At 40.8% G+C, this 26,302-nt stretch overlaps 1 protein-coding gene and 1 long non-coding RNA gene across 2 annotated transcripts in view; one reads left to right on the top strand and one right to left on the bottom strand.

Annotated features, from left to right (window-relative positions):
• Window positions 1–7,094: 7,094 nt before the first annotated feature.
• Window positions 7,095–11,495, bottom strand: LOC308597425. Its single transcript, XR_014012970.1, has 3 exons — window positions 11,402–11,495; window positions 10,592–10,668; window positions 7,095–8,163 (listed from the first exon to the last, which is right to left on the bottom strand). It is a non-coding gene; the product is annotated as an uncharacterized lncRNA (long non-coding RNA).
• Window positions 11,496–11,627: 132 nt separating this feature from the next.
• The window catches only part of TBCA (tubulin folding cofactor A), a 31,530-nt gene continuing 16,855 nt past the window's right edge, over window positions 11,628–26,302 (top strand). Inside the window, exon 1 of the mRNA XM_081213256.1 lies at window positions 11,628–11,890. Within this exon, the coding sequence (XP_081069382.1) occupies window positions 11,643–11,890 (248 nt within the window). The 5' untranslated portion in view covers window positions 11,628–11,642. The remainder of the gene's footprint in view (window positions 11,891–26,302) is intronic.

Raw genomic sequence — 26,302 nt, 5'->3', positions numbered from 1 at the left:
TTAAAATAGCCACAAGAAAAAATACAAGTGCAATTCATTAAGTGCTGTTTGCTGTGCATCCTCCATTCATTTCAGTGTGAAGTACTTGTTTGTGTTCCAGTTTGTATTGGGAAGAATGGAGGTTATGAACCAATCCTGTTTGAGGGTTTGCATCCTCTGTCTTAAAAAAAGAACTGAAAGATGAGAAAATATTTTAAGTTGATTAACCACCTCACATTCATTTATTAGCTGGTGCCTGTTAAATATATATTCAAGAGAGGTAACAGCTTTGCTTACGAAATAGCTTACATGTATACATACAAAATGTGTGCAGATGTTAATATCATATTATTATAAGGAAATGTTCTTTAATATTTTATTTGTTGTCGACTTCAGAATGTAGAGTATGGAACATTCCCTATTACAGTAACACACCAGAGCCAAAATGACTTTAAAATGAACACGTTAAAAGCCCATCTGCACGCTACTGTGAATTGAATGATCAACCTTCAAAAGATATATTGATGTTGCTTCCAGTTTCCCATTGAGCACTGTCAGTGGCTTCTATATCTGCAAGATAAGATTATGTGATTCTTGTCAAGTCCTGAAGAATCATGACCTGAAGTGTTATATTGCACTGACTTATATAGTACTGGGTACTAAAATGGTAAATCCAAAACTGAGTTACTAGATCTTAATATGATGTAAAGAGACAATGTAATTTGACTTGATCTACACAGGATATTCATTAAAGGATGTTATACTCAGCAGCAGCATGAGATTAAAGAAGAGATAAATAGATGGAAGAAGAATCCTTCTGGTTCAGTCCAAAGGCCTGTGTAGTTCAGCATTCTGTTCTTATAGTGACCAATCAGATGCTTTTGGGAAACCCACAAGCAGGAAATGTGCGTAATAGCGCTCTCATTTGTAATAGTTGCGCCTATTCCTCCTAGATTCTTATTTGTTTTGAAACACATCTTTATTTCAATTTCTACATATATCTGAATAAGTTAGCAGGTGTTCTTTTTTTAAAAATGTACCTGGTATTGTATATGGAAGGGAGAAAAGATTAAATTAGCTTTAGCTACTTAGCATGAAACAAAGGCGGAAGGAGGTATGCCACGTGGCTATGCTCTCTTATGCAACGAGACTGAACTTTAATGGGTGCAGTCCCTGGTTTTTTATATTAAGATTTACCATTGTTATAGACTGGGAGTCACTGGACAGCAAAAAAATATAGTGTACACAAACCCTTTTATTTTATCAAGTCTGAAAGTGTCTATCCATATCACCACTGACTTCATTCATCTTTAATGACAGGTTTAGCATTGCAAATAAGACCTCTCTATGGATGAAATATGGTATGGTGAGATTTATAGATATAATCAAAGGCAGCTATTGTGTGAGCCAATATGACATCAAGCATGGAATGAATCATGATAATTCTCAGTCTTTGCACTTAAAGCATTTTGTAAACAGTGGAACCGGAACCCTAAGGGGTGCGCTGGCTGAATTTGAGAAATGGTTTACAGAACCAAAAATAACAAAGAACCATTATCAAAATATTATCACATCATTATTATACAATTTTCTATCAATTTTGGGGAAAGTCTAGTAGGAGCTCACTGAATCAAAATATTTTTAAAAGGTTGGGTGAAATCTATGGGCTTTTTTGTTGTTGAAAAAAGTAGATTTTCCCATTGCAAATTTTCCTGTCAAACACGCCACACTAAAAAGGAAAACGCCAAACAAACACAAAGCATGCTTTGCTACTTGCTTATACAATATAAGTTTCCATCTCTCCTACCCCTGTATGGCCCATGTGCCTTCCTCAAATCCACTCCAGAGGATTGGGGGAACCCCTAATATAGGTTTTAGGGGGTGCACAGGGGGAGGAAAGGGGTAAGTTCTGTAAATCATTGTTTTGATGGGTCATGTTAACTGGATACTGCCAGGTGTCTTTATTTATTTAGGGTCTGCACATGTGAATTGTTTTTTCCTGAATAATTTTAAATCATTTTAATGGATGATGATGCACTGAGTTCTGTTCTCCATACATCCCCAGTGTACTGTGTATTTGTTTAATGCTAAAGTTCGCAGTTCTACTAATGCACTGCCATGGCCCAACCAAGACAAGGAAAACACACATCTGTTGGTTAACTCTTATCGGCAAGAGACACACTTATAGCAGCTTCCACAGTGCTCTGGACACACACGCTTCTAGTCTTTAGGCCATGGGTAGGCAAACTAAGGCCCATCAGCCGGATCAGGTCCAATTGCCTTCTGGATCCGGCCCAGGGACGGTCCAGGAATCACTGCGTGGATCGCCAGTGCACGCATTCTTTCCCTCTCCCTCACATGGTGGCGCCGGTGCCTCCTCCCTCCCTCCTCCTGGCTTCTCCCCACCCTGACTAGAGGAGGAAGGGGGCTGGGCTTTGTTGGTGCCAGCAGTAGTAGCGCGAGAGCAACTGCTATTTTAAGCAGCCCCTCTCTGGAGACCTTTTGCGTGCCGCTGCCGCCAGCCCCTGCCGCTTGCAAGACACAGGTAGGCAGCCACCGGGGCGCGTGGTGCTCTTGCATCATTTTCCCCCCTCAAAATATAGTCCGGCCCCCCACAAGGTCTGAGAGACAGTGGACCAGCCCCCTGCTGAAAAGGTTTCCTGACCCCTGCTTTAGGCAGCTGTTCACAGATCTGGGCCTTATGGAGCAGTTGCAGCAACAGTGGTGCGCTTCCCCTCCTCTGATGGGTTGTGCGCCCACAACCTGAGATTTCTTCTGCAGGAAATTGTCACTGCTTTTCCCTCTTCAAGCCCCTCCTGGTTCTACAAGATGGGTCGAGGGGAGAGGGAATCTACAGACTTGTTGCTTGCCTGAACTGTAGCTTATTCCTCCACCACATCGTGCATGCCTTCCTCCACCTCAGACTGCTCTGACTCTCCCTCCTCCCCTAGTTCCTGCTTGCAGTTGACACCCCATAAATCACTGGTCCCCTCTCCTTGGTCACTCCCCTGGTCCCTTGCTCTCACAACACACTCCGGAGCCCTGCCAATTATTGACATACTCTTGCATAGGCTAATTACATTGTGAAGTGAAATTCTAAAACTCCTTACTAAGAAGCAACTCTACAATTGTGTGGCTTCCTTATACACATCTTTCCACTTATTAGCTGAAATGTTTGGCTTCAACAGGTCAGTACAGTGGTACCTTGGTTCTCGAACTTAATCTGTTCCGGGAGTCTGTTCGACTCCCCAAACCGTTCAAAAACCAAGGCGTGGTTTCCGATTAGCTGCAGGAGCTTCCTGCACTCAAGTGGAAGCCGCAGAAGCTGCATCAGATGTTTGGCTTCCAAAAACTTTCGCAAACCGGAACACTTGCTTCCAGGTTTGCGGCATTGATTTGCGGGAGATGATTTGTCCGACAATTGTTTGACAAGTTTGGGAACCAAGGTACCACTGTATGTTGATTCTAAGAGTTGTTGTGCCAGCAAATGAGTGTATAAGCTGAAGGATACGAATAGCCATGCCAGGGATCATCACAAAAATTGTTATGTTAGCAGCGTGAAGATCTTATAATCATATTACTGACCAGTATATGAAGACATGGGTCTTTAGGATTTAGGCGCTAGTTCCACTGCCTTCAAATTGCCCAAACTTGTTTATCATCAGTATAATGAGGCCACAGTCATAGTTGGTGTGCTATCTCCCACCTGTTCATGCCAAACGGAACCCTTAGAAAAAGTGAGTACCTGTAAACTAATACTGATAAAACACACCAGTTCTGATGTGTGTCACTTCTAGGACAGGAGATTGGATAGAATCCATGGAGGGATCAGGATAGTTAAACACACTTCATAAGGAGTTTAGAGAAAATATAAATGTATCTGCTGGCAGGCTAGTGAATCTGGGTGTCCAGCAAGAACCCCTCTCTTCCACCCGCACTTTGGATTTATAACCACGTATTTGTTGGTTCCGTGTTTACTCTCTTGAACAGATATGAAGGATCTATTTTACCTGTTGAAGGCCAAAATTCTTACGGTGTAAAGTGTTGGAGGTTGCACACTGGCAGTTGGTGGATCTATAACCAGTGGCAGGCAGCGTGCCACTCCATTCTCTCTCTCTATGCCACTCTTTACCTCCTTCATTGCCACCCCCATGAAACCAGAGAATTGTAGAGTTGGAAGGGATCTCGAGGGTCATCTAGTCCAACCCCCTGCAATGCAGGAAATCTTTTGTCAGCTAAAGGGGAATAAGATTGAGCAGCTTATGATGAGGCATCCTGAGGCCAGAATGAGGAGCCATTTTAGCAAAGCAATTTTTGTCCTAAAACAATGTTGTAGGACACAGCTGCCCTATAGAGCAGCGCTCACCCCAAGGTCTGACCTCAGCGCCTTCCTTCTCCTATTCATGTAGTCTGACTTAAAACATCCATAGAATAGGCTGTCTCCTTTATTATGCAGTAATTTGGGTGGGATTTATGGCTTAAAAAAAATTCAACCCTATTGCCATCTCACTTTACCCAATTATCACACAGATTTTTATTCTAATGTCACTCTAATGGTGTTTCAGGGGTCAGAGTGCCACTTTTAGCTCTGCCACATCTTTAAAACTTTTGTACTTTGGAAAGGATTTAAAATACTATGCAAAACATCTGTTATAAGAACAAAAGGCATAATCTTAAAAAAAGGGTGCAACTTCTCTAGAAATATACATTTCTGCATTGTGGAGCAAACACTTCTGAGATTAATTCCAGTGTATTTTACAGTCTTAATCCTTGTTAGGTTCCTCTTGGTTGACCCTGAATAAAATCTAACTAGGGGTGACCAAAAAATATGTCCATCAACTTTGCTCATGCATTGCAACATAAAAACTGACTGGAGTCATTGACTACAGGTGAGAATGAGCAAAACTACCCAAGAAAAATATGCTGGTTTGTGGATGCTCATTCACTCCACTTTTGTCTGTCACCTTGATTTTCAGATTGGGCATTCATGGAGAAAAGGGATGTGAACTGAAAAAATAGTGTGTGTCTTTTATAAGACAGCATCATGTTATGTTTCTCCCTTTACAGAAATTTATGTTACACGGTATTAGACCATGGGCTAAGCTTAATGTAACATGATACATTAAAAACTGCACATCATGATTGCAATGTGTGTCAGAACAATGAATTGTTATATCAGATCTCCCTTCATCTGTGAGTAGGGCCCCTTTGTAAATCATCCACAAAGGGATGCATTTGCTCCTTAATGGGTGTGCATAAATCCCATTCTCTCGTGCTACCCTGCACCCTCTTCTAAGGGTTTGTCTCAACTGGAAACGTGCTAGGAAACAATAATGTTGATCCTTTATACCCACATTCATTGAAAGGGCAAAAATATCACCAGTCTTTTAACACAGGCATAACTTACCGGTAATATACATATGCAGCCTGATGCTACAGATAAAAACTTAGATTGAAGCCAATTTAGATGTTCTTTTATATGTCCCCCTAACCATGGGGGAGATGCCTATTTGTGATCCACTCCTTTGTGACTGAGTTAAGGCTTATATGATTCATCTTGCGGGCAGGGGTCAAGTGCAATGGTCTTTTCCTTGGAAGTGGCGTGCGTGCGTGCGTGCGTGCACACACACATGCCAGGAGCATTGTCAATTCCATTAAAAAGACTCACACGATTGGCTCCATCTTTGTAGTTGTGTCATTTAAATGTTCTCCCACCTGTACATTAGCTGCTCATGGACAGGCTGTGAAAGTGTCTAAAGGACACCTGAATTCCCTGGAAATCAGCTATACACCAAACTTTGTGGTTTGCAGGCCAAAAATAGTTCCTGATGTGTAGCCAGAAGTCTTTCCCCCCTTTGAATAGGAGATACTCCCAACTCATGCCATATCATCTGATATACACTCCCTATTTGGGTTCCCTGCACCTTCAAGCCCTCCTGAACTTCTGTTCATGGAACTGTTATCTGTGCATGCATAATGGCTGTCCCAAATGTACACACCTCAGCTAAGCTGCAAAATGAATGTAGCTTACATGTTCAAATCCGTAAAAAGCTGGTTCAAGGGAAAATACATTAAAAGTCAGCATTTCTCAAGGAACTACAAGACAAATTAGGATTGTGGCTAGCATTATGGTTTCAAACATCAGTGGTGGGAGTGTACTGGAGCCAGAATAAACAATGTATACACAGCCTTCCTTTTGAGAAAATATGTATAGGGTTCCAGTGTAAATCACATAAGCTTTAAATAAAAGCTATACATAATTCATAATTCATAATTTGTGCTTGTGGCATTGATAAATGTCACAGGCATTTAAAGTATACCATGAATAAACATTAAAATAAAAAATTATTCTGGATGTGATTTCTTCCTTTCCAAATTTTCCTTGCAATGTCTTGTTGGTAGTGGGAGCTGGAGAGGGGGAAGCCTTTTAGCAAGCACTTTCAACAAAAAATGTAAGCCGTCCAACCTAGAACACATTTATACTGAAAAGTACTCATATTTCAGTTAACTAAGCTGAATTAAGTATTGGAGCTGAACTGGCTTCTGATCTGTTTACTGTATATACTAGCTTCCCTTTGAATAGCTTCCCTACAAAATTCCCAAAACACACTACGGGAAACATTAATTAAAATGGCTAAGAATACGTTACAAACCAAGTGTTCAAAGGAGCACCCGACAGTTATGGAGGCCTGGGGAGCTATCTTAGGCACAAGAAGCTGGCGTAAAGCAAGCCAGGGTAAAGTTACACCAGAGCCAAACCCCATTAAGTGTGGGGGGGGGGGCTGCTGCTCTGCCTAAGCCTGGAAGAGGAAAACTAAGCCTTTAAAATAGTGTTCTATGCCCGAGTGCCAGGTCACATGACAAAATTGAATGGACATAGGATACATCAGCCTTGACAGATTTAGTTCAGCCACCTGAGGAAGTTATGCTGGGATATTTTTGGCTGAGCCAGGGCAGGCAATATGAAGTTTGCTGAGCTCAGCTGAGCCGGAGATCCACTATAATGCTGCATCCTCATTGGTTTATCCCAGTGGATCTTGAAATATGATTGCCCCCTAAATGCCTACATAAACGTTCATCTGGAGGAAAGCTAAAATCTGGCTGCCCCATGTGTTGCCTATGAATATTCTAATTACCAAAGCAGAAGTTGGAGAATACATATTTTGTTTTGTTCTGCAAGTGACATAAGCTTAAAATAAATATTATACACAATTCCTAATTAATTTGTAAGCGTCATTCATTAATATCTCAAGTATTCCATGACTATACACTTAAAAACAACAACCTGATACCAACAAAGGGGACAAGATCTGGGGTGGAGAGTGAAAAGAGGTCCCAGAAAGCAGGGGAGATAAAAAATTGAGAGGAGGGTAGATGGTGGGAGTAGAACAAAGGGGCAGAAAGCAAGCAAAGTGCAGAGAAGCCAGCACTATCAGGGAATATGGGTGTAGTTACTAGAGCATGAATAGAAAGAGAAACAGGAGAGAAGGGGTATTTGGGAAAGGAGGAGCCAAGGAGGAAGTGAGACTTGGGAATAACTTTATCTGCTGCATGTGAACAAGAAGCGAAAGGAAAAGTAAAAAACAAAGAAACAACAATAGCCACAAAGGATGTGTGACTTTATTTCACTTTCAATTTTCCCTTTGATGGATGACTTGTACATAGCCCTGAAGGTCTGAACACATCATGTTGTTGTTTTTTAAATTCTCATAGATAAACCATAGCATATCTGACCCTACAATAACCCATCATAACTAATACATTTAAAGTGCATGGGAGGGCAGGAACCTGACACCTGCATCGTAACTTCTGTTATCCAGTACAAGTGGCCATAGGTTGTATTTAGAGGCAAGCTGTAAATTTATCACACTGTACTTTGATTCAGTAAAGAGTAGTTCATAGTAGGCTTCCAGTGACCTTGTGTAATTGTATCTCTTCATCTCTATATTTAACACAGAACCACATGGGAGGTGAGCTGAGATTTCAGGAAAGTTCTTACTTTCACAACTTCTTCACATGCTTTCCTTGAGCCAGAATAGATTCCTTTTACAGTTCCCACCCTTGGTTAAAACTTGTTCCAATGCTTCAGCAAGGGATACAGCTGCCATTCTATGCTGGTCTTTCATACTGCCAGGGAAGTCTTTAGTAGTTTGATCTTCTCTCTTTCATTGGCTTGGTTCACACCTAACACCAAGCTGTGGTTTATTTAAGTTGTACAAGTTGCTTTTCCAAAGTTTACCTTATTTTCCAGCTACTCATTACAGTACCTGTATGTTTGGTGAGCATTTGTAGTGGGGTGGTCAAACACACCATGGTAAAGGAAGGTTACTGGCTTCAAACATAATACAAAGCTATATTTAAAACAAATCAAGGTTCATAAGCCAACAACAAACCATGACTACAGATCATGGTTTGTTGGCAGTAAATGAATCATATGAAGCTGCTGGGCTGTGTTCACTTATTATGCTAGCTAAACCATGGTGATGGTTTAGTGTTATATGCTAATCAGTCAAAATAAAAAAATTCCTTCCAGTAGCACCTTAAAGACCAACTAAGTTAGTTCTTGGTATGAGCTTTCGTGTGCATACACACTTCTTCAGATACGATTGGTATCTGAAGAAGTGTGCATGCACACGAAAGCTCATACCAAGAACTAACTTAGTTGGTCTTTAAGGTGCTACTGGAAGGAATTTTTTTATTTTGACTATGGCAGACCAACACGGCTACCTATCTGTATGCTAATCAGTGTGAGTGCTTATTGGCTACCCCTGCTATACTAGATAGGCAGGGCTCTTTTAATGTTCTTATGACTGTTTTCAGAATGCAGGTTTTAATTCAGTGGAAGATTTCTGGCAAAGTAGAGGAATACTAGACTATACTGTCATTTTGTCTTGTTGCCACTGAGAAAATAATATATTAAGGAGTATGTTAGTGTAATGTTTCCATGATTACTGACCTAGATGTTTCTGTAAGGAAAGCTCTGACTGAGCGGTGAAAGAAAGGCAGAGAAAAGGTGAACATAATTTCAATATAGATGGAAAAGACTGGAAGGTACAAACTGTGATGCTGTGCAGGTTTCACAATCATGATGGTTCCAAATTGTTATACAGGATAGGCAGGTAAGTAATATGTAGCAGTTTTATACTGCTTCAGAGCAAGGGTGAGAAGGAGGTAGATTGGAGTCTACTGGTAGATCACTGGATAATTTACAGTAGATTGACAATGGCTTCTGACTTCCAATCATTTAAGAAAAGCAACAACCAAAAGCCCCCCCCCCCCCATTTTAGGCTAGCGGAATCCTTGATTTGTAGTTCAGTATTAAGTTACAGATTTGTACTTTTATATACAGGTACTCCAGTATACACTTTGTGGAGTGTGGTCGGTAGTTAAACTGCTTGGGAGGATGAAAGACAATATATACTTTAAAAATAAATAAATAGCTTCCTGCCACCATTTTGCACTTGATTCCAGTTAGAACCAGTGAAAGAAAGAAAGAAAGAAAGAAAGAAAGAAAGAAAGAAAGAAAGAAAGAAAGGTATATCCCGTAAGCCTGAAGTCTGGCCATGCCTGTTTTAGAATATTCAAAGCATTTGTTACAACAATACTGTAAAGCAGAGAATTAAGCAAATTCATGGAATATAAAGTTATCAATGGATCTTAGTCATTAATGCTCCAAGAACAGAAGTAGCATGGTTCTGAACAACAAGGTGAAAGACTCTTGCCCTCATGTCCTTTTCAGTGGTGGCCTTACGCTTATGGGAAGCTTTCCCCATGGAGGCATACCTGGCACCATAGTAATCTAGTTTTAGGCACTGGCCCAAACCTTTTCTCTTTACATGGACCTTTGGTCCTTAATTTGAAGGGCAACATTGTGGCCTGTTTTACTTAGGTGGGATTTGAAATCCTGCCTTTTATTTGTATAGCTGTGCTTTTAGGCTTTCATAGTTGTTCTTAATTGTTTTTAATGCAAGTCACTTTGGATCACTATGTGAGCAAAATGACATAATGATGACGATGGTGTCCTGTTTGTGGACTTCCTAGAGGCATCTGGTTGATTCCTCTGGGAAAAAATGATGATGTACTACAGGGGCAGCCAGTGCAATGACTTCCAGAAGTAGTTGGACTGTAACCCCAATCATCCCTGATGATTGGCTATATTGGCTGGGGCTGATGAGAGCTGAGTTCAATGACATCTGAAGGGCAACTTGTTAGTTATCCCTACTGTACTAAATATGGTTTCGTCTGATCCAGCAGGTCTCCTCTTATGTTCTTACAATTTTCCTCCCCCAGAATATAAACACGAGGAAGTTTTACACACCATGCTTGCAAATCTTAAATCTAAACTACATCTGGCCAACTGCTTTCATGTAAGGCACCCAGCCAAGTCACACAAGTAATCCTGTTTTGCTCCTCTTCAAACAGGAGTTCCTCTGTAAACAGGAGTCCTACATGTCTGTTCATTTTCACTTTAAAGCCCTTCTCAGGCATTTTAATAATAAATCTTCTACATTTTCTTCTTACTGAGGCATCAGCTTTACTGATACCTCTCTGGACATTTGATGGACTCTTGGGGTACTTCTAGATGGGGGTTTGTTGTGAAAGTGGGGCTCACCTTTTTCCAGCTTTCACACAATACTGGTGCCATCAGAATGCCATCCTGTATTCCTCCCCATTAAAGATGGCCTCAGCCTATTGTGAGCACAGGAAAGGTATAAGCTGGAAATATCATTTCCAAACACAAAGTGGTGGCTTTTGTAAGCAGAGGTCACTACAGATAGAGTTTCTTATGAATGGATACCTGTTGCCTCATTCATTCAAGGTACAGTACTGTATTGTGCAACCCTGTTTGTGCCAACATGCAACAGGATAAGTTGGCTCCCACATTAGCAGAGTACTGTACAGGAATGCTTAGCATAGTTGCAATCCTACACACATTACCTGGGAGCTAGTTTTACTGAACATAGTAGGAGTTACTTCCAAGTAAACATACACAGGATTGCATTGTGTGAGGCCTACTAGTGACTCACACAATTTCAGTGTGAATTGTCCAGGAATTAAAGTCTTAAGGAACTTGCAGTGGGTTTCTAAACTGAAGTAACTATTTGTATGAATGTAGCTTTGAGAATTTGGAAAAAATACCCCTGAGCAACAACAGTACACCTGAAGCATTTTGGATCCTGGTAAGGAACGAACTTACGCTTTTGGAATTGAAGCTGGGTTCTCTCTTAAATCCTGGGTGTCTACTTATATTATGGAAGTAGAGCTCCGCATTATTTTATTAATACTACTACAATTAACTTATGAACTTTTTTTTTTAACGTGGTGTGTCAGAACCCTCACTGTGGGCGGCGATAAGGTTATTAACGTCAGAACATCACAAAGCATAACGGAAAACAAGAGAAAAAACAAGGGAAAGAGCTACGTTTGTATGGGGACTTTGTACCGTGAGGTGGCCTTTCAGGCACGCGCTGAATAACGCTCCTTCTCCTCCAGCCATAGCAAACTGCCATAGCAAATTTGTGGCGGAAAAAACCAGAGATTATAGCCTCTTTCCTCATCTATGGACATGACAGGACTTCAAGCAGCGAAACAGCTCCACTTATTTCCCGCCCTAAATTATGAACCCGTCCTTTAACTGTCCCCTCTCCCCCCTATACACCCTAATGGTACAGTCCACTACGGGGCGGAGTTTACGTCGGGAGCGAGGCGGCGTTTCGCGCATGCGTACTTATTGCGCGATCCGCTGGCCCCGCTGCGTAGCCGTTGTTGTTTTTTCGTTTGGCGTGCCGCTCCCGCCCCTGCCAACCGCCGCCGTCGCTACCGCCGCCGCCGCCTCCACCACCCACAGAGCTCGCGCCATGGCAGACCCTCGCGTCCGGCAGATCAAAATTAAAACGGGCGTAGTGAAGCGGTGAGTATGCGAGGGTCTGGGCCTCGGCCACCTGGCGCGTCCCACAGCGGGCCGGGTCTGTGGAGCCTGGGACCGGGTGGTCAGTTGCCTTTGGCCAAAGGCTGAGCGGCTGAGGTGGGGTGAGTGGCGGAGGAGGCGCACGTCCCTGAGGGAGCGCCTAGGTGATGGACGTTAGTGCAAGGCCAGTGCTGTATAGACCTGTAAAGGGGTCTGTGTGTGAGAGAGAAAGTGTGCGTATGTGATATTTCGTTCTTCATCCAAGGAACCCGGAAGAGCAACGTCCTCGGTCTGTTTGATCCGCGCAACGGCCTTGTGAGGTGGGTTAGGCGGGGAGTGACCATCCAGTGGGCTGGGTGGGATAATAATAATAATAATAATAATAATAATAATAATAATAATAATAATAATAATAATAATAATAATAATAATAATAATAATAATAATATATTTATACCCCGCCCATCTGGCTAGGTTTCCCCAGCCACTCTGGGCAGCTCTCAACAGAATATTAAAAACACGATGAAACACCAAACATTAAAAATCTTCCCTGAACAGGGCTGCCTTCAGATGACGGAACCTGCATCACTCCATAATAACACAAGAGCCCCACTGGATCAGGCCAGTGGCCCATCTAGTCCAGCACCCTGTTCCCACAGTGGCCAACCACATGCTTATGGGAAATCTGGCTTTGGCCATTCTACTCCACTGCCCTCTTTCTCAGTATTGGTCTTGAGCTTAAGGCTCAGCCCCAGGAGTAAGGTTCTTAACGTAGGATAAACAGTAATGGCACTTAGCTTATGAGTTGTTGTTTCTTTCCCCCCCTCCCCCCCCTCATACACATAATCCTGCAGGTGTGTAGGATTAGGCGATATGGACTCTAGGTCAGTCTGTGGCTTCCAAGCAATTTTGATTCCTGGCAGTTTAGAAATGAAGCACTGCCTTAAATGCATATCTCTTAAGAGACGCAGCACAATGAGTATTTAAAAGCACTTCTCAGTGTGGCCAGATACCAAATGTTGTCAGCAGTATAGTGTGCAGATTTTAACTGAAAGAATGGTCCAAGTGCTTTTATTTCAAAACAAAACAAAATGAACTACAGTATATTTCTTAAAGATGGATGATTTAAATTGGGTTAATGGTTGTGTAGATGAATCAAAGGGCACAAGTTACCTCAAGGTGAGTAATCAGGGTTAAAGAAGGGTGTTGTCCAAGAACACTAGAGTGCTTGCAAGGAATGCTTAAGAATGCACATCTTGATCTGGATTACTTAACATGGTATAATGGCCATCCACCCCTGATTCTTGCTCACAATCACTACATCATGTGGCAAACATTCCTTCTTTTCTAATGACTTTTTACTTACATAGTCCTATATCATTGTAGCATCAAGGTATCATTTATATATTATCTAGTGATGCATGTGTGAATTGGATCTATCCTGATGGATACATTGATAGGTAGGTAGATTTATTATAGGGCTATTAGTCTAGATTGATTAATATTAGTATTGGTTAATATTAATATTAATCAATCTAGACTAATACTAGTCTAGATTAATATTGATTGCATGTGTCTAGGTAAATACTGGGGGAATTTGACAAGAGGCAATGTCCTGTCTTCCCATTCAGAGTATCACAACTTCATAGAAAAGTAATGAACATTCACTGTTTTTGAAACCCTAATCTCAGTGGCAAAGAACAGAAATCACTGGCTGCAACTTCTTTTGTATGCTAGCAATTGGGTGGGTGGGTCAGTTCTTGAGATTTTAATCTAATAAACACAATTCTGAAATGTGGGAGACACTGATTAAGCTCTTGACTCATGCAGATCTCTCTACCTTTGGCTCAGACTTTGTTTCCAGTTTGAGTCAACTTTCTGAAGACTGGCTTGGACCCAGTCATGTAATTAAAATGTTTATGTAAAACCCAATGGCCAGTCTGCTATCACAAGTACCTGTGAAAATGTACCTGTCTCCACTAAACCAACTTGATGCTGCTCAAGTAGCTTTGAGAGCAAGAGAACAGCTAGCATTCTGTTAAGATTGCCACATGTCCTTTTATTTAACAATAGAATTTGAGACCTATTAGAATATAATATATATCCTTTATTTCAGAAACCCAGAGCTTCAGAACATTATATTAAACTTAGGCCAAATCCAGAAAAGTTTTTTGTTTTGATTTTAAAATACTTATTTGACACTCTTTTTAGAATGGCAACAGGTTGTGAACTGGGCTTCTAATTTCTGAGCAAAGTGTTTATTTAACATATTGTGTCTGATAAAATTACAAGTGGAGACCTGCAGCAAAAAGTTAACCCCAGCCCTTGACAGGAATGTTCTTCATTGGGATGCCAACTAGCCTGAAATAGGAGCCTTATAATGCTGTCTTCATCCCACAAGGGTGGGATGAAGATATGGCTTAGGACATTTTTTTTTAATCCAACCATCCTGAAACCTTTGTCCACTGTCCTACATAATACTGGTCTCAAACCTGAGTGCCTTATATACAGTAGGAATAGGAGTAGTAGGGTGTGAACAGTGAATATATGTTCTTTTTTCTTACCTTCCTGTGTAGTTTAGGAGCCAGAGGTTTTTCTCCTCATGGAGCACATACACTGTACTCTCCTCTCCCTTCAAGATACTGTTAAGATAAGGGTGAAGAACCTTGGGCTTGGGTCTCTCTCTGTGTGTGACTGTGGTCCTCCATCCCTTTAGCATTTTCTGTAGCCCCACACACTTTACCACCCTGCTCTCTACTCTCTTTAAGTGCTTTTGCTTGACTGAAATATGTCCTTGTATTGTGATCGCTTCTTGCTTGCTTGGATGAGGAGATGGGAGGGTTGGTAGAAACCTGACTTCTGCATGACTGGAATGTGGCCTACTGTATAAAGTAAGCTGCCTGATATGTGACCAGGTCCAGCCTCCACACTTTTATTTTCTGATGAGATCAGCAAAATTGAAATAAATGCAATATTTATTTTCATATCAAATCTAAACTTATGTATTGCTTTAACATAAAATACATCAATAATAGCTTTGCATTAAAAATGTATTTTTAATTGTATTTTTAAAAGTTTTCATGATCTTCACAAAACTAATTTGAGAAGCTGGTATTAGTTCACAGTTCTTTTTCTAGACTGGTAAAAAGTGGCTAAGTAATTTGCTTAATGCTCCAGAGTTTGTGTGTCTGATGGGACAATGATTGAATTTTGAAACATTTTGAGTAGTGCAGTTCTATTCATAACTACTTGGAATTAAATCCCCTGGTGGTTCACTTCAAAGTAAGTGTAAATAGGATTTGCAAGTTCAGTCTGAGAACTTCTGATAGTTCTTGCATATCTAATAAAAATGCATGGTATTAAAATATGAGTTGTTTAAAGTATTGATTTTTGAAAATTCAGTCACTCCTGGTTTTTGTTTTAAGGTGGGCTTTAGATCTTATTAAGCATTCTTCAGTATATTCAAGTTCCCTGTATAGGGTGACAATAAAACCACCACCGCAAATCACAGAACACATATTTCAATTTGAGGGTTGATTTGAGGTGCATTGGATTCATTATTTTGTACCTTGACAGTGCTGAAAAGCACCATATCTGTGATTTCTACTTTTCAGTCAGTGGAGACAGTAGTCATCTGCAATCTGATGGTGGAAAGTAGGGTGGGGACATATGAAAAATTAGGCAACTGAAAGGGCTTCCACTTTACTGGCTTGGGGAGTATTTGTGAGTGTTCACATGATGAACTTCTCTCTCATATTCTGTCCTCTTCCCCCCACCCCCTGAGTCTTGAGTTGCCAATAAGAACCTTAAGAAACACAGAGCTGAAAGAGGAAATAGGAATGAGTGCCACTCTTCCAACACTCACCTTCAGATTTATGTACTTTTCAAGGAAGGAAAAGGTAGCCACCTTCTTCTTTGGCGATCACTTGTAGCTGAGTAAGATTGGCTTCCATGAACACGGTCTTAACAGTAAGTCCGTAAGTGACTGTGGAGGCCAATTCTGGATCCACATGTCTTTTCATGGTGGGGACATAAGTTTCCAGACGAGAGTAGATCATGGTGAAGGTTTGCCAAACGTGCCTTCCTCTTGGCACGTTTCTCCCTTTCGTCCTGAGTTGGAGTTGAGCCTGTGTTTCCCAGTTGTCGGCGTTTATGCTACATTTTTTAAGATTTGCCTTGAGAGAGTCTTTAAACCTCTTTTGTTGACCACCAGCATTACGCTTTCCATTTTGAAGTTCAGAATAGAGTAGTTGCTTTGGATGATGATAATCAGGCATCTGAACAACTTGACCAGTTCAACGAAGTTGATGTTGCAGAATCATTGCTTCAACAATGGTGATCTTTGCTTCTTCCAGCACACTGGCATTAGTTTGCCTGTCTTCCCAAGTGATGTGTAAAAATTTTCAGAGACACCGTTGATGGAATCTTTTGAGGAGTTGGAGATGGTATTTATAAGTGGTCCTTGTTTCACAAGCTTCCAGTAAGGTTGGTAGTACAATAGATTTGTAAACAAGCATTTTGATTTCCCTGTGAATGTCCCGGTCCTCAAACACTCTGCAATTGGAAGAAAGCTGCACTTGCAGAGCTCAGGTGATGCTGGATTTTGGCATCAATGTCGGTCCTTGTGGAAAAATAGCTGCCCAGGTAGGAGAAGTGATCAGCACTTTCCAACGTTACACCATTGAGTTGGATTTGTGGTGCTGCAGAGGGGTTGTTTTGTGTTTGTTGGTGCAGCACTTTGGTTTTTTGGATGTTAAGCAATAGACCAAGTTTTTCGTAAGCTGCTGCAAAGATATTTAGGATGGTTTGGAGGTCATAATCTGAGTGTGCCCACACTACATTGTCATCAGCATACTGAAGCTCTATGATGGAAGTTATGGTGACCTTACTCTTTGCTTTCAGCCTAAACAGCTTTCCATCTGTTTGATACCTGATTTCTACCCCAGTGGGGAGTTTCCCTTCAACAATGTGTAGGATCATGGCTATGAAAATAATAGAGTTGGGGCAATAACGCAACCCTGTTTAATACCTGATCCCACTGTGAATCGTTTGCTTTGATAGCCATTGTTATCTGCAATTGTTGCTGTCATATTATCATGGAGGAGCGAAGGTTGTTTACAAATTTATCTAGGCAGCTGATTTTCAGAAGGACAGTCCACAGGGTGTTATGATTTACAGTGTTGAAGGCCTTAGGTCAATAAATGCTATATACAGGGGATGGTTTTGCTCTCTGCATTTTTCTTGAACAGTCGAGCAGTGAAAATCATATCCACTGTCCCCCTAGAAGGTTGAAAACCATTTTGGGATCCAGGAAGGATAGCCTCAGATATAGTTAGGAGACTATTTGCTAAGATCTTTGCAAGAATTTTTCTGGTTGCAGCTAATAAAGAGATGCCTCAATAGTTTCCACAATCCATTCTGTCACCTTTTTTAAAAAAGGTTGATAATTTTGGCATCCCTAAAGTCTGCTGGAATCTCCTCTTTCTCCCAGATTTTTTTGATGAGCTTGTGAAGTTGTTGTGTAAGTTCAATTCCACCCACTTTAAAGACTTCGGCAGGTATTCCATAAGGTCCACTGGCTTTGTTGTTTTTCATTTGGTTAATACCTGTACACAACTCTCAGATTTGGAGATACTGCAAGCTCATCTCTAATTTGTTTTTTCGGAATTTGTGAGAAGTTAAGGAGATGTTTGTAATGTTCTTTCCAGCGCAGTGCAATAGCTTCTTTATCTTTTAGAAGTGTGGTACTGTCTGTTGAGCGTAGGGGGCATATGCCATGATTTATTGGCCCGTAGATGGTCTTTGTGGCTTTAAAGAAACTATGTGTATCATGAGTGTCAGTTAAGTGCTGGTCTCTTGAGCTTTTTTTTATCCACCAGGTGTTCTTTAGCTCTCTGGTTCTTCTTTGAACCTCAGCCTTAATGTTGGCATAGGATTTTTTCTTAGTGGTGCAGTTTCTATCTCTTTGCTAGATCTGAGAGGCCTTCCTTTTCTTTTCAATAATGTGTTCAGTCTCAATCTCACTATCATTTTCATCAAACCAGTCCTGGTGTTTCCTGGTTTGGTATCCAATAGTTTGTTTGCAGGCAGCAATAATGGATGTTTTAACTTGGTCCAGTGTTCCTTGGAGTTCCTCAGGGAACTCCAAAAGCAGATGGTCCTTAAGAGTCATTTGGAGGCAATCCCGCTTAATAGGATCTTGAAGGGCTTGAGTGTTCATTTTGTGCCTTGGTTTCCTTCCTTGAAGCCTGCATTAAGGTATAATCTTGATAGCCATCGTGGAACATATTAATCAGTGATCTTTCCAGCGGTTGTTGTCACTCGTCATAGCTCTGGTAAGGAGCACATTATGGCGATCTTCAGCTCGGACAATTATGTAGTCTAAGAGGTGTCAGTGGCAACGCTACATTCGCTTTTGGCGATTATCTGCCAGAGTAGAAGCAACAACAGAGAACTTGCTATTTCTCATTGTGTGAAAGAGCACTGAGTTTCAACCACCAGTTACCTGGGAGTACTGAGCCGAAGGGAGGTACAGTCTGGCCTCTGCCACCAGCCAGATGACCTACGGGCTACTGGGAGGCTATGCCCTCTTTCAGGAGATCATCATGGTAAGGGGCATACGAACCTGGTTCCATCCATCAGCTAGTGAAAGAGCACCTGCTCCAATGCTTGCTTGCTTTTTCATTCCCTTATCTTTTTGTATCATGTCTATTAGATTGTGAGTCTGCTGGCAAGGGCTGCCTAATCTCTGGATGTGGAGTATGTGGGGCACTTTGCCACCCTATTAGTGTTAAAAAATAATAAAGGCCTTGGTGAGCTTGAGGCTGAGTGTACTCTTGCCATCTCTCTAGTACTTGTCTGTCTTTAAAACACACATGCAACCAAGTGGCAAACATCAGTAGAGCTAGCACCCCTCCTAAAATTTAACAAACATTTTAAAAATAACTAGTTTAAATTTGATTTCATTCACTTTTAGAAGTCTCTGTGTGTTCTTCCACAGTGCTAGATTGCACACATACTTCAGGTGTTTTTGTGTGCGTAAAGGGTAAATTTCAGTACAGCAGCCACAAAGTTATCCTTCACCCATATCTGAACCAGATATTACATTATTGTCATTGAAGGGGCACTTGAACCTCTAGTATGCAGATGCTAAATTGTGATTGAGACATATATTCACAGATTGTCTTCATAAGTCTCATAGCTAGCCTTTGTTAAAAGTTACCTATGTACAGTAACTGCAATTATTGTAATATTTTTGCTAGGCTGACATAAAAGCTGTTGACTCTATTTGAATCTGCCTTAGCTAAATTCAAGCTTAAGCAATATATGTGCAAATAAATGAATTTTCCGAAATGGTTATTCTTTAGCTGTTTTGAAATTGTAGTGGCTTTAAAAACTGCTGTGAACACAGTATGTTGGGGCATGTGAAAATAGCACTGACATTTGCCCATAGTTTCCCTCTGATTAAATGAAAGTGACACCAGTAGATTAGAATGAGACTAAGACAATTCACATTGCAATTGTGTTAGTTTAACTTTAACAATCTTTTAACACTCTTGTTTAAATGTAGCTGACATACCATAATTACAAATCTACAAGCCTTGATTATAGAATTTTGCATCATGAACCTATGGGAGAAGTGTATTGATTTTTTGGTAAGGCAGTCCTTTTTAGAAACCACTTTTCCAAAACTGTTGAATCTTCCCAAGTTTGTTCTCTTGCCTGTGGCTCTGACACATTGCTACTGTTTTATAAGCAACCATAGTGCCAATTTTGACATAGGTTGTTAATATTTTATTTTAGTTTTTAAAAAGTACAAGCTCTTAAAAAATCCTGAATAAAATGACTTTCCTAATCTGAAACAATTTACTGAACACTAATAGTTGGTGAAAATAGATGCTATCGCCCTCAAAATTCAGCAGAAACCATATGTTAACCTTACGTTGGAGCCACCATGACTCTTAAGCATCCTCCCCTATTTTGGTATTTAGAAGGCCTGCGTAAGGAATGTGTTGCGCCCAGTAGGGTTCCAACCAGGCACCTGTATTGCTGTTTTGGTTGAGGAACACTGTTTCTTCCCTCCCTTACTGTCATAAAGTTACAGTTGCAGGTAGTGATACGTGTTTGGTGAATATAACAGCTGCTACAGTGGTACCTCGGGTTAAATACTTAATTCGTTCCGGAGGTCCGTACTTAACCTGAAACTGTTCTTAACCTGAAGCACCATTTAGCTAATGGGGCCTCCTGCTGCTGCCACGCCGCCACAGCATGATTTCTGTTCTCATCCTGAAGCAAAGTTCTTAACCTGAAGCACTATTTCTGGGTTAGCGGAGTCTATAACCTGAAGCGTGTGTAACCTGAAGTGTATGTAACCCGAGGTACCACTGTATTTGGGATTTGAAATACACGAACAGCAACTGAATAGGTGTAAGAAAAACCAGTGATAGAGTTGTTAGCATCCATCTGTCTCGAGACAGAGGAGTGTGCCTCTGAAGTGTCCTCTCCAAGGTACAAGCCTAGGTAGTGTGTATGGAGATCCTGGGCTGCCCAGACAGCAATACCTCCCCTTGTTGGACTCCCCCCCCCCGTTGGCCCCTTGGGGACTTTTTAAAATGGTTGTAAGGACATGGTTAGCCAGCTGGGTCATCAGGTTCCAAATTTATCACACACTTCCAAGTTGCTTTGTTATGGAGCTTGCATCCCAGCAGCAGGTGACTGCCTATCTCCAGCAAGGGTGGAGAACCTTTCTTCTGTTGTGGTCCTCCTTTCCTCAGGTATAGTATGTTGGGAGCCTGTATGACACCAGCAGTAGGCAGGGCTAAAGTGGATGGAGTTTGCAGGATTCTGCAGCTTTCTCTCTCTCCCCCTCCCCACTCCATTTCTGTTTTTTCTTTCCCACTTTCTGTCCTCCCTCACGGCGTCTTCCCCTGCCCCTACTAGCCCACTGCAAAGTTTGTTCCCCCAAGGCTCACCATGTAGCAAGCAGTTACATGTTTTTTTCCCTCAAAGAGGAAGAAATTCCAGAGGAGTGGTCTAGAGAGCAAAAAGTGGGCTTTCAATAACCATAGGGTAGCTTGATTTTTTTCTGGGCGCCTCCTAGGCTATAAATTCCTCATCACTAACCTACAGAACCTGTGCTGTGGAATTCTTAGAAGGTAAAATTTTATAACAAACTGACTAGTTGCTTTGTTATATGGTATCTATCTCTGTGTTGTTGTTTTTAAAAGCTTGCTATCATATTCACATGAAATCTAGACAACTGGGGGAATTCTTACCCTCTGCAGTTCAAAGCAAAGTAATATTGTCATATAAACAGGACAACTGAAATTTTGATCTTACTAGCCCACTCCAACCCCCCTGCTGGTGTCTACCTACCATTTCCTGCCTCCCACTTAACCTATGGGATTCTGCCTTCTTAGTATTCATCCAAACAACCCAATATTCAGCTAACTGGAGGATTTCTTAAATTGGATTTTTAAAGTTAGATATTGATGAGTTCAGTGCTTTATATTTTATGAATTTAATAGATTTTTATGCACTGCTGAAGTTTAATGATTGCATATTTTTAATCCTTAAATTAAAAAATTTCTAAATACTTGAATGATCAAACTGACAATTGAGCAAGCATTACTATGGGTCTAGATTTTTCTGTTCCTCATTCAGGTTACAAATTGATTACCTATCAACCCTTCCAATCAATTAATTGCTTTGGGTTCCTAAAGCAATTGTTTTCTTTCTCTCTAGGGAGTTCTGATTTTTGTCTTAAGTAGGAGATGTCATCTATTTACACTAGCAATTTTTATGCAAGTAATTTGTGTCCCTTGCAGAACTGATTTAATGTTATACTTATAAGATACCTTGTGAAGGTTATGCTCATACTTTTTCTTTTTTCTTTGTGTTTTGTTTGTGTTAATAGACCTCAAGGAAATAAAAAATGTGTATGTTTTTATATTGTAAACCGCCCTGTGATCCTCTGATGAAAGGTGGTATAGAAATTTAATTAATAACAACAATATTATGTTTTGAGCCTGAAACTTTCCTATAAACTACCCTCTAATAACTGACATTAACTATAATAGATCTAATTTCATTCCATTAAAATATTTTAAATTCAATTGAATTTTCAAAATATGACTTGTATGTGAGTAAATTGTGAAGAGAAATAATTGCTAAAAGAAAGGTAAAATAAATATGGTAGTTTCTGTTAGTGGTGCAGCTTTGATGTAGTCCTGTTGGAGTCACTGACAGAACTTTTGAATAATTGCTTTGAGGGTTGCAACATAGACTATTTTTCTGACCACATGTGAATTCCAGATCTTTTTATGTGAGTTTTGTTGGCTTGCATCACTTGCACCAAATTTCACTCTACAGTGGTACCTCGGGTTAAGAACTTAATTCGTTCTGGAGGTCTGTTCTTAACCTGAAACTGTTCTTAACCTGAGGTACCACTTTAGCTAATAGGGCCTCCCGCTGCTGCAGCGCCGCCACCGCGTGATTTCTGTTCTCATCCTGAAGCAAAGTTCTTAACCCGAGGTACTATTTCTGAGTTAGTGGAGTCTGTAACCTGAAGTGTCTGTAACCCGAGGTACCACTGTAGTTGCAAGTGTCATGGGAAAACCAGTTTAGGGTAGAATACAGTCAAGTGCTCCTGAGAACTGGGTTATTTATCTGCGTTCAATGCCAAAACAAATTTAGAAAATTATAAATTTAGTTAAACTAAACAGAGCTTTACCTAAATAAGCTTATATCCTAGGGAGATATGCTATATATTTTTTTTAAAATGAAAATTTCTGTTTGTTTGGGATAAACTGGCACACTTACTGCCCAGTTGGTTATATGATCCATCTAGGTAGCTGTGTGCTTAAGGACTTCCCCTTTGCCAGCTGTGAAAGGGGAACGAGCTGCATAGAGCTCCATCTGCCATTATTGGCAATGTGAACCTTGTTGTGCATCTGAGGTTCTGGATCGCAGCCTTTGACTTTGAGATGGCTGGCTAGATTGCAACTGTTGAAGCTTTCATTAATAATCAAATCTCTGAGATTGCATATATATATGCGCAAAGTCAGATATTTCTGAATTGGCATATGGCTGTTTTTAAGTTCTTAAGGCTGGCAAAACAAAAACTATATATTTCGTTTAGTAAACAACTTGAATATTCAACTATAATGTAATAAGTATGACTAGTCTGCTTTTGTTTTTGTTTTTAAATCGTATCATAAGGTGAGATACAATTCTTCTTAATGAAAACTACAGTGGTACCTTGGGTTAACTACTTAATTCGTTCCAGAGGTCCGTTCTTAACCTGAAACTGTTCTTAACCTGAAGCACCACTTTAGCTAATGGGGCTTCCCGCTGCTGCCGCCACCTGATTTCTGTTCTCATCCTGAAGCAAAGTTCTTAACCCGAGGTACTATTTCTGGGTTAGCGGAGTCTGTAACCTGAAGCATATGTAACCTGAAGCGTATGTAACCTGTGGTACCACTGTAATCAAGAATATAATATTGTTTATTTATACATAAAATGTTTAGCCTGCCTATTTTTCAGTGCCATCATGTTTGAAGATAAAACTAGAGGCTTTTGTGGTGAGCCTCAGCTTCTTCTGGACTCTCCTTTGATTCTTTCTTCTTCCCATCTTTTCAGCCATAGTTTTAAGAAAAATCTGTGAGATAGTTAAAAGTACCTTTGTTTGATGCAAGATTTCCCATCTATGTGAAAGGAAGCTTAAAAGTTTATCATAACATTTGTTCAGGGATAAAAGCAATTTGGATTTTGGTGAGCTAATATATTGGTGAAATTACCTCTGTGTGCTCATTTCAGCACACTCATAATCTGCTTAACCATCCTAAATATTTGCAAAATAGGGATTATTACAAAGATCCTGTAAACTTTTAGGTAAAAGGTAAAGGGATCCCTGACTGTTAGGTCCAGTCACGGACGACTCTGGGGTTGCAGCGCTCATCTTGCTTTACTGGCCAAGGGAGCCGGCGTACAGCTTCCGGGTCATGTGGCCAGCATGACTAAGCCGCTTCTGGCGAACCAGAGCAGCGCACGGGAATGCCATTTACCTTCCCGCCGGAACGGTACCTATTTATCTACTTGCACTGTGTGCTTTTGAACTGCTAGGTTGGCAGGAGCTGGGACCGAGCAATGGGACCTCCAGAACGAATTAAGTTCTTAACCCAAGGTATCACTGTACTGAAGCTGTCATTGAAGGTGTGCTTGAACTGTGTTCATACCTTTGTAGCCCACTAGAGAGAGGCACAAACACACAACAAAAAACTCAAAGTGTGTTAACTCTAAAGATGGAAGGAATGAAATCAGGTAAATGGATATTTAGGGTTTTTTATAGCTTGTGTTGATTAAATCTTTCTATGAATCAGAGTCCTTATGAGGGACTCTATACACTGAGGTGCACAGTTTGTAGGCCCATCAGAGGCCAAACAGTTTGTCCTACTGAATTAATTCAGCATGTTCGCAGTAGATATAGTTATAATGCTTTGGGTAGAGCTCCATCAGTTTTTCTTGACACGTATTCTTCTAATGATATTTACAGTCCAGTATAATGTTGCAGGAAAAATAGGAGCAGATTGAAGCCAGATGTGTATTTCTTTTTATATAAACTGTCCTGGGAATTTAATAGAAGGGCAGTGTAAATATGGCTACAATAAAGATGTTACATATTTCTGGTGTACTGTAGGCTGCAGGGGAGACAGAACTTGCCTAGATCATTGTTACTCTGTATCTAGAGGATAAATTCCCCTGAGCAAATTTTGTAGTAATTTTATTTTATTACGAGGTTGTAAATAACCAGTTACAAGCTTGCACCAGCAGTGATCAGCATGGAACCAAAAATGTTGGCTGCCCTTGGTAGCCACTCAGAATTTACTTTTGTTAGAACCCTTTCCCTCCAATACATGTTTGCTTGGAAATAAATTCCATTATGTTTATTGGAACTTAATCCTAGGTCAGTGTGCGTGGTTTGTAGCTGCAGTTCTTGCTTCCCTTCCCTACAAGGAGGTGTTTGTTTTGACTGTGGTTTGTGACTATACTGTGTCAGAGGAAACGATAAGGACTTGCATATGGGGTAAATATACAATGCTGCAAGCACCTGCACCAGCCAAACAGCTAGCCTCAACTTTCTCCTCCTGACTTGGAGAGAAACATGGGACGCATTCTGGTGACAAGCAGTTCAGGTTCTTGATGTGCCTTTGTCATCTGTGTCCAAAATAGCTTAATTTCACCCTGTAGCTTGGAGCTGGTTAGAGGATGGCAATCTTTTCTGTTACTGTGCTGAGGTTTCTGAAACTCAGTACAGTTATAGTTGATGACCCCATCCTGTCCCCAACTCAGAGCTAGACAGGAAAGGTTGGAGTTCCATTAGCTACCCTCGTCTGACACACTTGCAATGGGAATGTGGGTCTCTAGTGCTTAAAGATTGTATTTAGCCTTTCAGTTCCTCTTGGAACAATATTTACAGTAGGCGTTTACACCACTTGTATTTCATCCCAACTTACATAAATTGGGAAGGTCTTGGTACTTTTACAACATCAGCATGCCATAAATTACTAATATTGAGTGTGCATCCGCAGGTAGGCCAGTAATTATTATTTTCTTGGCTACATATCAGTGCACACATACCCTTTCCTGCAGTTGTTCCCACTCAAAAGGAGAATTATGGAAATTAAGTATACATGCTTTCTGTTGTATTCATAAATGCCCTATGTTGCACTGTCACTTAAGATATAACTATAAATCATTTTTAAGGAGAGACTCTGTCTCAGTGATAGAAAGCATGTATTCCATCCAAAAGTATTTCAGTTCAATCCCAAGTCTTTATAGCTATTAGTACCAACCAAAAAGTCATAGAAATGTTGCAAGCTTTCTCCAGAGCTCTTCATCTACCAAGCTGTTAAACAAAGTATAGTGGGGGTGAGTAAAGTAAAAGGTGCAGAAACGAGGGTCAATATTGTAGCTATGACATCACCTTGTAGACTTTTTTCCAGTATGGAGATCATATGCTGTGTAAGTCCCAGGTGCTATGATACCAGGCTATACACACCTAGGATTCTGGGAGGATGAAGTAATGGCTGTTTTTTCCCATTGAGAAAATAAAGCCTAGCCTGTGACCCATATCACCATCTTGAACATAAGAAAAGCCCTGCTGTATCAGGCCAAAGTCCCGTTTGGTTCAGCATCCTGTTCTCACAGTGACCAACCAGTTGCCTCTTGGAAACCCAAAAGCAGGTCTCGTGTGCAAACACACTCTCCCTGCTTGTGATTCCCAGCAACTTAGAGCTGAGTATGCAAAGCTGACCTTATGGCTACAACACTGAGCCTTTTTTTTTTACTCCCCGCCCCCCCCCCATCTCACCACACCCTACTTTATTTCTTTCTTGCATCTCTGATGAAGTGTTC

Source organism: Podarcis bocagei (genome assembly GCF_964188305.1).
Source record: "Podarcis bocagei genome assembly, chromosome: 11".
Taxonomy (NCBI): Eukaryota; Metazoa; Chordata; class Lepidosauria; order Squamata; family Lacertidae; genus Podarcis; species Podarcis bocagei.
Note: the sequence above shows the minus strand (reverse complement) of the source record. Positions and strands in the feature narration are given on the sequence as shown.